The sequence below is a fragment of the Scleropages formosus genome, chromosome 15 (genome assembly GCF_900964775.1).
Source record: "Scleropages formosus chromosome 15, fSclFor1.1, whole genome shotgun sequence".
In the NCBI taxonomy this organism is placed as follows: Eukaryota; Metazoa; Chordata; class Actinopteri; order Osteoglossiformes; family Osteoglossidae; genus Scleropages; species Scleropages formosus.
The window spans coordinates 14592132-14603928 of NC_041820.1; the positions used below are offsets into that span (position 1 = coordinate 14592132).

The following is an 11797-nucleotide window of genomic DNA, read 5'->3' on the forward strand; positions in this document are numbered from 1 at the left end:
GATGTGCGTCGTGTCCTTAATGCGCGCGTGTCTGTGTGTGCGTTTCCAGAATGTGGGATCTGTGAGACAGCTCCTCTACGACTTCCCCTGGACCAACGTGGGCAAACTGGTGTTTGTGGTGAGTTGCAGCCTCTCTCTCTCGGATCCCTTTTTTCCTTCTCCTCCAAATGGAAGCGTTTAAGACTTGGTAAAAAAGAGAGATTGGACTGTTCACCCCGCTCTCTGGAGCCTGATCCTCTGCTGGATGAGCTCTGTGCGCTTTCGGAAACTCTGACGCGCAGCTCGGGCTCCTCTCGGGAGCGAATGAGAGCGGACGGAGAGCCTCTCCTCGTGGGTGGAGCAGGGGAGGCGCAGCCAGGGCGAGGTTCGGCTGCGCAGCGGCGAAAAGGCCAGACAAAGTGCCCTGGTCGCATCGGCGTCCCTCTAATCGCATACTCTGCAGAAAAAGCGCTGTTATTCTTCCATCCCCTAGTGACATTCAGTGATTACATTCTTCAGCTTCCCCAGAGCCTGACTGAAATGGATGACCCAAAAAATGGGTCGCTGCTATATACGGCAAATGAGGGCAAAAGGCCCCTGTTGTTAATCTGAGCCTCTGGTGTTTACTCTATCCGTTGGCAGCTTTTTACTGTACGCGGCCGAAACGTGAGAATGGAAAGAGGGTAGCAAATTCAGTTGAGACCGTGACCTTATGAAGTGGGAATGACCCAACTGTTCGCAAAATGTCTCTTTGGAGACGCCCAGGAAGGTTTAAATGAGGTCTATTTTTGGCTTCACAGGCCTTGTTTGTGCACCGTTCTGTCCCTCGGTGGTTAATTCATTCGAGCCCTAATGGCAGGGGGAAAAGTGCCAGTTGTGGCTTTCATGGTAAAGCGGGGGCCCCTGAAGACGGTCCCGCCCGTTTCCCAAAGCGGACCTCCTCCACCCACGTGGGCCGTCGGCGCCTTCCAGAGACCGGCGGACGCTGTGCGACGGGCCGAGAAGGGTTGCGAATGGTGCGAAACGGGTCCAGCCGAAGGCTTCCATTGCAGCAGGTTCTCGGGAAGGAAGAGGAGCCTTCAGAAATGGCAGCTGTGGGTCTGTGTGGTCTCTGCACTGGAAACATCAGCTGGAGTGGTTTCCATCGCCCCGGATGGGGAACGGGGATGGGTTCAGCCTTGAGGTCGCGGTACGTTTTCACTCAGTGTGTGGGCGGGGAGGGACGGCAGGCTCCCCAGCAGTCCAAGAGCGAAGAAAGGACCTCCCTGACAGCTTGGTCAGCCAAGGAAAGGAGCATTGACGGCACGAATGTACACCGGAAGGAAGCATTGTTGCGTTCCGCACATCCGGTGTTGAACGCCGTCAGCAATTATTAACCTGCTTTGTAAACAAACGTACTGTACATCACTCCTTTGTTTTGAATCCCTATCGCCTTACACGGACAGCTAAAGCAATAGATTTAGTATCAAGTGGATTTTCTCAAGGATTTTGGGTGTTATGTTTCAGTTCGTATATGTACGGGGGGGGTCACGTGCTGCAGGTTAGTGGTTACATATGATCGTGCACCTGGATCGTGTCCCAGGAGCTCCCTTCTGTTGTAATCTTAAAAAGGTACCGAACATCAGTGGCTTAAATAAAGTGTCTACCCTTGTAAACTACAGAAGCAGAAGATAAGTAGAAATATTTAATATCGAACAGCGGCGTCATGCCATTGAATTTGCCGTTCTGCGGCTACAAACTTGAAAAGTTTTTACTTTGTTTGGTCGACCTCCAAAATCCTGACGCTGTGGTTTCAAGACATACATAAAGCGAAAATTAGATTTTGCTGGCACGACGGCGTGCTTATGCAGAGTTTTTGCCTTTTATACTGCGTGTCGGCGCGAGAAAAGCTTAAGTGGACTTTAATGAAAGGAATGCCCCGTTGGCTCGACCTGTTCTCGCCCCTAAGGGTTCCTTTCACGGCTTTCCTGCCTATTGTTCCCACTGAATACCTTTAGGATCACTGGCGCTTTTCAGCCCGTTCAATTCAAGCTTGCTTTGCGCACTGTGGCTTCCGTTCTACCGTCATAATCTCCACCGTCACATCTTGCAAATTTTGTTTTTTTATCCTGAAATTGTTTTCTCCTTTAGAAAATGTACAATGCCCTCTTTAGGACATACTTACATATTCTTTGCGTTCTGCCTCTGCAGCAACGTGCTCCTCTTTGTTTCTTTAAATTTGGCACTTGTTCAGTCATTATCGTAAATAAAATGTAAATGTTGTGGCGTTCCTAAGTAAGCGCCTGTGTCGCCGATCGCTTTCACCGATGGGTCGCTGACGCTCCAGGTTACCGTGTGTGTTGCGGCGCAATAGGTGCGGACACACCGCTACAGCGGTTACGCTGTCCTGGGTTACACCGGCCTCACCGCTCCTCTTCCTCCCTTAGGGAAAGAAGTTTGAGATCCTGCCAGATGGCCTCCCTTCAGCCCGGAAGCTCATCTACTACACGGGCTGCCCCATGAGGTCCCGCCACCTGCTGCAACTGCTCAGCAACAGCCACCGTCTCTACATGAACCTACAGCCCGTGCTGAAGCAGGTGCGGCGGCTGGAGGAGAACGAAGGTGAGGAACCGTATGTCTGTCTGCCGCTGGCAGTTTATCGGTTTCTACAAGGAGTTTCTCTTGGGCTCAGTGTTTGACTTGTGGGGACAACAAGCTCATCCAGAATCACAGCGATTCATAACAGCATGCAGACACTGCGCTCCTACGGGTGTTGAGTCCTTTTCCTGTAAACTGCTATAATCCCATAGAAGTGTTTTATGTTACCTGCCACACGCACTCTGCATCTTATGCAAGCCCTGAACTGGTGCATGTCCAGCATTTGTGTGGGGAATTTAGTGGCGTGGTAAAGGAATGTAGGAGGACAAGGGGAGCGTCTGACTCTTGTTTGTGGCGGCTGCTCTGGGCAGAAAAGAAGCAGTACCGCGAGTCGTACATCAGTGACGCCCTCGAGCTGGACATGGACCACCTGGACAAGCGCTCGCGGGCCAGCGGGAGCAGCGCGGGAAGCGTATCGCGCCACAAACGTCTGTCCCGCCACTCCACGGCCAGCCACGGCAGTTCGCACACGTCCGGGATCGAAGCGGACAGCTTCCGCGCCGCCGGCCAGGCCCCTCACCGTCCTCTGCGCACCTGTAACAGCTCCACAGCCAGCCAAGGCAGCTCGCACACATCTGGAGTGGAGAGTGGAGGGAAGGAGCGGGCCCTCGATGACGATGGTTGGTAGTCAACAATTTTGAGCGTGACGCGCAGCTGCCGATCGGATGAACCTGTAGACAAACAGAGCTAGAGTGGACACGCAGAGACCTGCTGTCCCACTAGAACCCTCGGCTTTATTGAGTTGGGATACGTTTCCTTCACCGCACATCTACCTGTTTAAAAATATATTTACTTTTTTTGGACTGAAATGCTGCTCCTTCTGCTTGTACACGCTACGTTGGCGTGTTAGACGCACCCAGCCAAGCCCCTTTTTTTTTTTATCCTCTTTACTATAGAGATTGAAATGCTGGTCGATGATCCCAAGGATTATGAGGAGCTCATCAGGCAAGACCTGTGCATTCATATCACAGAGGACATGCTGATGTCTGGACAGACAAATGGCTATTCAGGTAAAAGGTCACCTATCCAGTTGCCGCAGCTGATGCAAATGGGGATGGTGTTCCTCTAAAGTGCCACAGCCTTTGAATTTGTGGGTGAGGTTGTTGCCATCCTTGTGACACTCGCTTTGTCTCTCACAGGTCTCATCGTGAAGGACATCAGCTCTTCCACGTCCAGCTCCTCTGAGACGGTGGTCAAGCTCCGTGGCCAGAGCATCGAGTCCCTCCCTCAGGTGAGTCACGCTGAGGTGAGTCACGCTTTACGCAGTTGAGCAGGTACCAGGTGAACCTTGGATGGATCTCGATCTATGCTGCTGGAATGCACGTGCAGCCCGAGTGGTATCGCGTCGCTGGCCCTCGGGGCTCTTTGACACGTTCCCCAAGCTGACCCGCATCCCTTTGTGTGCGTGTCCGCAGACGGTGGGCAGGAAGCCGCAGTCGTCGACAGACCGCCACAGCCAGTCGCTGGACGACGTGCGGCTGTATCAGAAGGACTGCCAGCAATGGGCCGAGCTGTGCCAGGACACGGCGCAGAGCTACACGTTTGGCTGTGGCCAAGAGCTCAGCGATGGCACCTACCAGGGGCTGGCAGAGCAGTGCTCGGGCATTCGCGAAAATCCAGCCTTCCCCATCAAACGCACCAGCAAGTACTTTTCCCTGGACCTGACCCACGATGAGGTCCCAGAGTTTGTGGTGTGACCATTGGGACGAAGGGCTCGCGGACTGGGATGAGGGCCATGCGGCACCTTCCGAAGGCATGCTGGGAAGACAAGCCCACTCCGTTCACGGAAAGTGGCCCTAAACTGTATCTCGGCAATACGTTATTCTTTGTATTGGTTTTCAGTCTTTGGCAGCATTAAAAAGAAGAAAAAAAAAAAAAATTGAGAAATTTTGCCAAAGCAGGGTTTAGACAGAAATGGACAAAAGTGATAGTCTTTGCGATAGTCCATATATCAACTTTTGAATTCACTCATGGTTTTTTGCAGAGGTCCTTTGCCCTCATTATTGCTTTTTTTTGTTTATATGTTTTGTTTCCAAGGGAAAAAATTGACTGAGTTCCTAAAGGAAGGCATTAGGTGTCACGGCGATTGGTTCATGAACACTGGTATGTTGAAGTGTCAAAGGTTTGACGTGACATTATTCGATGTGTTGGTAGCTATTGGTGGCAGAGACTTAGAGTTGAGTTGTTCTCCTCCTGGAGTCTTTTGACTCCGACCCCCTGGGACTGTGCAGGCTGGGACGCTTCTGCAGCGTCGCAGAGGTTTCGGCAAAGCAAGCTGCTGCGGTGTGTCGGCCGCGGCTGGCACTAACACGGATGCACGTGCTCCGAGCTTTTTCCCCATCTGATATCCAACCGTGGCGGAGGAGCACCGAGTTTCTCGCTCGGCCCACAAAGCATCACCCGAGACCTGCGTTAGCTACAAACCAAAGATCTGCTTTACTCAAAGAAAAAAGGGGAAAAAAAAAAAGCCCACGGGAACTGGAGCGTCTGCCTTTGTAACCTCAGTACAGCGGTACCGCATATGCAAGAGGGGGCTTGCGTCACCCCCGAAACGGCACATTAAAGCGCATAGAACTGCCCTGTGTTGTTGCTACACTCTGATCTGAAGGACGACATTGACGCGTCCAGAGCTTCTCGAAATGGACTGAAAAACACTTGATGTTTGTGTCTTCCAGTTGTCTGTCTCATTGCAGTCTATGTTGTTGTGTCGCACGCTTGTGCCGTGCCAATGTTTTCAACTGCAGCAACTAGCAACGAACTGCCGTAAATGCCGTTTGTGCCTTGTAATCTACACAGGTCTTCAAATTACATATTTGCCTTGACAATCTAAAACTAAAACATGAGGGAAATGGAATTTGTCTTGCTTGTGTGTTGTGTGTTTTTTTTTTTTTTTTTTTTTTTGTTTGTTTACAGAGTTAATTATTTAAATGTATAATTTGAAGTGTTTCTACCCTTATCCTCGTCTTAATGAATGTGACCACTAAGATCAGATGACTTAATCCTGTTGGGTCACATCCACAGAATGCTCCCTGCTGGAGTCAATTTTTTTTTTTTTTTTTGTCCTGTCCTATTTAACAGACTAGTTCTGTGGGTTTTCCGACTTCTTTTGCCCGTATTTGTTCCAACATGTCTCCTAATACCTTGCTGGATGTAATAACAGAGCTCCGAACAAGGATTCCCCGTGATGTTGAAACTGTTCATAATTGAGCTGGTCTAACAAAAAGTGCTCTTTAGCATATAACAACTCCCCCCCCCAACAATGTATTTTGTGAGCTTTTATAGCTGAAGCTTGTTTCTACAGGTGCATTATCTTCATTTTGTGATATTACTTTAAATAATGGTATTTTGTAAAGGAAAACAAAAGTGCTGTAAATCTGACTCTTTTGTTTGTCAGTATTATGAACGATGTAAATGGCAGTATTAAGTCTTGTGATACGAGATCCATCCACGTATCATAAGTGGATGTCCATAGTGTAACGCTACGCTAAGCCTTTATTTTATTTTTTTTATAACTGTTACTGTGGCCATCCTCACAGTACTCCTTTAGAGAGGTACTGATATTGATATTCTGGGCATGCTCATTTGTGAATAGGTAATGTTTTATTGTTGGGGGGGAGACTTCTGAAATATGAACATGGCATATACCTTTTTTTTTTTTTTTTTAAATGATGTGTACAGCTTCCTAATATCCCACCAAAGTGCACACTCAGATATGCTTCCTGTTAAAAATTTTGGACATAACTCTTAGTGTACTCTTTATTATCCAGTGCCAGGTTTCCTTAGAATACTAGTAGTAGTTCTTCATGTAGCAACTTTAAGGTAATTTTTCCCCCCCCCCCCCCCCCTCTACGCTCAATTACTAGACTGAGCACTGAATCTTTTATTTTTATTTTTTTAAAAAACTTTCTCAAGGCTGTCTGCTATACACAACTTTTCACCATACAATTTTTGTCTAAAATATAAAGTTCAAGAATAGTGGGACTGAAAAGCAGAAATACATTTTGTTTCTGCTTCAGTAATGCATGCTGTTTCAGACAAATTTAATACTCGGTTTGCAAATTGTCGATTACTTGTCACTTCTTTTTTTTTTTTTTTTTTTTTGTATGTATATCAGTAACAGTGGAACTGAAACGACCAAGTGGCTGAACAATAAAATTTGATTAATTTGTGACTTTTTTTTTTTTTTTTTTTTTTTTTTTTTTAAAGATTTCTCAAGAGGTGCCGTATGTTATCCCAGACGCATGAGAACATTAATAATACAAATGAGCTGAACAGGCTAAAATTATGCTTATTTTTGAGGAATCGGATTGCAGCAATCTGGTAAAGTGGAAATAAGGTGGCTTTAAAATCACATCTATTAAAATGCACGCTTGGCAAAAGTCAGCAACACCTTGCTTTCTTTTGTTCCCTCATGAATTGTTCCCATTTTTGTTTGCAAGAACAACCATCACGGACGGTTATGCATTTTCAATATCAATATTTTTATATGCTAAACTTCTGTTGTATAACTGCGAAGCCATATATTTTTTTTTCATTGGTTTTTCTTCCTTTTCTCTTCATTTGTCCTCATCTTGTTAGCATCTATATGCCTGCACTATCATCAATATCAATAATCCTTTCTGTGAAAGGATCTCTAGTCAGGAATGTTGCAAGGTGAATGAATATTGTGAAATTCTTGTGTAAAAATGAAGTCCAGTGTGTGCCTTCTAGGTACTGATGTTTTCAACAGTAGACAATAAAAGGGTATCTTTATCTGCCTATGCCAAGTTGTTGAGGCTGCAGTTATTTTTATTTATTCATTCATTCATTTATTTTTTTAATTTTTTTTACCAATTGTGGAGTAATGCTTGATCGGAGCCGTTTAAATTGGATTTGCACAAATGGGTGTCCATGAGAATCGATGTGAAGGACATGCTGGCCTGTGGGGATGTGGGTTCCGAAGCCCCTGCTGAAGAGGTTCGAGTGACACCTGCTGGCCCCAACCCCCTGTTGCAGCATCACTGAGTCACCGCAGCTATGTGATCTCGCGGTCACATGTGAAATTCTGAACCTGCCAGTAAAATCAGCTTCCAGGAATGTGTTTCCAGTCCCACGCTCTTCGCTGGCTCGCGCAAGTGGCCAATGATCACGGTGCCGAGAGGCTCGGCCCACCGAGGTAACAAAAGCAGAGCGAGACTGCGTTTCCTCTCCAGCTGCTCTGTGGGGCACCTTTTCAGAGGATGAACTAAGGAGAGGAGGGCAGAAACTGCAAAGTCCCGTGTGGGACGAGGCCCTCGCTGCTGCCGCCAGGGTGTTTATGGGCTCCGGGTACATTCACCCAAGAAAAGAGGGATGAGCTCCAGCTGAATTACGCTGATTGACGTGATTCTAACGCTCAACCACGTGACTGATGCCAAGGCTAGAGAAGGGAAATGCCTAGAAATTCAGCAGCTATTTGTGAAATGTAATTGAGAGAAATTTAGCCCCGCTAAATCTCACACCATTTTTCCTTCCCCCAACCCCCTTATTTTTCCCTTTTTTTTTTTTTTTTCTTTTCTTTCTCTCTCTCCTCTCCCTCAATCAGAACAAGCTTTATTGCCAAGTATGTTCACACATGCAAGGAATTTGTCTTGGTGGCAGAAACCTCAGCAGCACAGACAGAATGACAGTGACAAGATGCAGATGAGAAGATAGAATATGTGGAAAAAAGGATAAATGTATATAAAGTACACAATATACAAAAATAATCACTAGACATATGTATGTACAGGTATGTTCTATACAAATGCAAGGGAATGTGAGTAAGACATAAGATGTGACTTTTGACTTATAACACTTTTTTTTTTTTTTTTTTTTTTTTTTTTTTTTTTTTCCCCCCCCCCTCTCATCTCTCCTCTCTCCCTTGCAGGCCCCAGGCACAGTGCCTACAGTGGCTGATGGGACATCCGGCTCTGACCGCAACGCTTGACCTTGCTGTGTTTCTCCAATTCCACAGACACCTCTGCCTCACCACACCAACACCCTAATCAATGTATCATTTATTCATTTGGCATACGCTTTTCCGCAAAGTGGCTTAGTGTCATAGTCCTTACAGCGATTTACCCGTTTATACAGCTGGGTACTTTTTACTGGTGCGATTCGGGGTAAGTGTCGTGCTCGAGGGCATTACAGCACGTGGGATGTGATTGATCTTAGCCTGTAATTATAGTTACCTCCACACCAGAAACTCAAACTCTTGCTTATATTTGCATTTTTGTTTAGCTGCCATTGTGTCTCACGGCTCCCAAAGCATATTCTCCCCCAGGAGTGTGGTAGTACCGTGGTGCCCCGGAGGCTCATTGGAGACGGACGTCGGCACGGCGTTGGGACGACTCGCTGTCCCGGAGGCTCGCCATTAGGGGTCAGCGTCTGCTTGCGTTGCGCAGCCCTGCCTTTGTGATCCGCTTACCACCGCAAGAGCTGATGGGTTCGGAGGGTGGGAACGCTCCCCGAGAGCGGGGGAACCACACTCGCAGATACGTGACATCAAACTGCAACCCAGCCGTGTCCGGAGCGAGACTCCCGACGCATCTGGTCACCCGCAGCAGGCTTTTTGCTGTCCGCTTTGGCTGGGTCGCCACTTCTCGTGGGCCGTTCTCCTTAGATTTTTGTAGTTAAACGTGTAGGAGGTTGACACATGCCACACACGGCTTTAGTCTTACCAGAGCGTATGCGTGCATGTCTACATTATTTTAAAAATATCTCCCGAGCATGACGAAACATCTCATTTTAATGTCTTATTTGGCAGCGCAGTGACACGGCGAGTAGCGCTGCTGTCTCTCAGCGCCTGGGTGGTGCGAGAGGACGTGGGTTTGATCCCCGCTCGGTCTGTGTGGAGGTTGCATGTTCTCCCCGTGTCTCTGTGGGTTTCCTCCGAGTGCTCTGGTTTCCTCCCACACTCCAAAGATGTGCTGTTCAGGTCCCCCAGAGTGTGAGTGACAGAGTGTGTTCCACTGACTATGGATGAGTGACCCAGTGTAAGTAGTGTATCTAGCAGTGTAAATCACCTTGGTGAATAAGGTGTGTGGGCTGATAACACTACGTAGAGTTCATTGGAAGTTGCTTTGGAGAAAAGTGTGCTCAATAAATAAATGTAAGAGAACAGTACATATGTTTGCACAGATGAACAGGTGGGAACAGAGTGAAAATGCTTAAGATGGGCACTTCTCTGGGAAGAGCTCCTCCTCCTGCAGCTCACGACATGTACACGCTGTCCTCTTCTCTTCCATTCCTCACCCTCCGAGCTATGCTCGCCGTACAGGAAATCAGTCATCCGCCATCACTGTCACCATGGCAACAAGAAAGGGAAATCCATTTTATCACAGTTCTCTCTCTGTCTTTATCTCCCTGCCCTTCCCCTCCCTCTATTGCTGTCCTCTCCCCTTGTTCCAAATATCAGAAAATAAAATATAGGTGATCAGTATAACTCGCCTTCATTAATACTCAATGCCCTCATCATACATTGCATTAATGAACATACTGGAGAGTATTAATTTAATTTTGCTTTTGTATTATTCACTAATCCTTTGTCGTGTTCCAACATGTGGGAATTTTAAAATTCAGAAAACGGACCGGATGAGTGAAATTAAATTTACGCTGAATACTCGGTAACTGTGGCCTCTGAGCGGTTTGTCTTCTCTGAAATGGGTGTTAACTGAATGGCCTTAAGAAGCCCCTCCATCCGGCGACCCCGTGCTGAGGCCACCCTCCCGTCGGAGAGGCGATCGGGGCGGCTTAGCGTGCGGAACGAAGGAGACGGGTCCCGGGGGGAGACCGCGTTTGGGCGGGCAGCAGGCGTCCTCCGGGGAACGGAGGGAGCGGAGACCCGGGGACTCCCTCTTTCGCTCATCATCGGCACTCTTCGCGTTCCTCACGCTCCCGCGTCAGGGCTTAAATCCCAAACGCAGACTCAAACACCTGAATTTGACTTTCATTCTTCCGAAGATCCTCGCTTTCGGTTCCTTTTCGTGGCTGTTTCGCAGCTCGTGTCCAAGCTGAGGGGGGGGTCCCCTGGTCCACAGGCCCCTTCCCGGGGCGTCTCCCGATTGTACGTCTGGTGACAAATGACAACGTAAACGTGTTAAAGGCCGTGTCCTTTCTTTCCACTTTCCTCACATGAGCGTGGTACCGTCCCTACAACACACGCTGTCCAGGTGTAGAAGGTGCGACGGCAAACGGCGTGGCCGTTTCTACCTGCGGGTCCTGAAAACGAGTGAATGATGTCTCATAACTGTGGAAGCGTCAGCATTTCCACAGAACGGGTGACACGCTTCAGAATAGCCCCGAGACTGTATCGCACCTGTGAAATTACCCCGGTTACCCTGCTGGTTCCATACGTCTCGGTTTCAGCGCTGAAGTCGAAAATCGGCGCCGGAAGAGACGTAGCTGAGCCTGTAGGTTTTTTTGGAACCTTTTTCGAACAGGGCACGCGCCTTGTCGCAGGGAGCGCGTGGGGTTCCTGCCGTGGAGGACGGTGTGTCCGTGTCCTTTTTTTGTCCTCGCGCGCAGCGCGTGCGGCCAGACGCATCGAGTGAGACGTCGACCGTTAATACCGAGGAGAAAAGCAGGGCTTTAACAAGGAGGCGTTTTTCTCCTCGGCTACCGTGAGGTTTAGAGGACGGCTGTCCCGGCGCTGCTGCGTCCAGGGGTGACGCCCTCACGCGCTCCCCAAACACCATGGCATCGTGGGTCACCGCAGTCCAACAACTGCTGCAGGAGGCAGATGGTGCGAGTCGGGGCTGAAAACACCACGCCTGTCCCGCTGTCCCACCGCCCCACCGCACCCTCTCACGGGGGACACATTTGCACTTCTAATACTCTCCGCACAATATGTATTATCATCCAAAGTTGGGGTCACGCCCTTTGAACGGGTCTTGTAACAATGCATGAAAAAAGGACTTAGAGGCACGTTCCAGTATAACAAATTCATATTGAGAAATGTTATGAAGAGCAATGAGTCAGCGTGTGTGTGTGTGTGTGAGAGACCTGGTGCCTGCCTAGTGGAGGAACTCTTGGGATGGGTGGCATGAGCAGACCGTGTGTCGGTGTGCGACCGTCACCAGCCGCTGCTTTGGACACAGCCGGGTCTTCCCCAGCGCGTAACAGCAGCCGCAGCGTCAAGGGAAGACGGTGCATTAGTCACACGTTCGTCCGCAGCTCTTCC

At 48.6% G+C, this 11797-nt stretch overlaps 1 protein-coding gene across 4 annotated transcripts in view; it reads left to right on the forward strand.

The window, feature by feature from the left end:
• The window catches only part of frmd6 (FERM domain containing 6), a 29663-nt gene extending 23811 nt beyond the window's left edge, over nt 1-5852 (forward strand). For 3 of the 4 annotated variants that reach the window (XM_029258339.1, XM_029258341.1, XM_029258340.1), the window contains exons 9-14: nt 50-118; nt 2406-2580; nt 2928-3236; nt 3513-3626; nt 3756-3862; nt 4032-5852. In XM_029258339.1, coding sequence (XP_029114172.1) covers nt 50-118; nt 2406-2580; nt 2928-3236; nt 3513-3626; nt 3756-3862; nt 4032-4313 — 1056 coding nt within the window. In that variant the 3' untranslated portion in view covers nt 4314-5852. The remainder of the gene's footprint in view (nt 1-49; nt 119-2405; nt 2581-2927; nt 3237-3512; nt 3627-3755; nt 3863-4031) is intronic. The other variant, XM_018727672.2, reaches the window with a different exon arrangement.
• The last annotated feature ends 5945 nt before the right edge of the window (nt 5853-11797 follow it).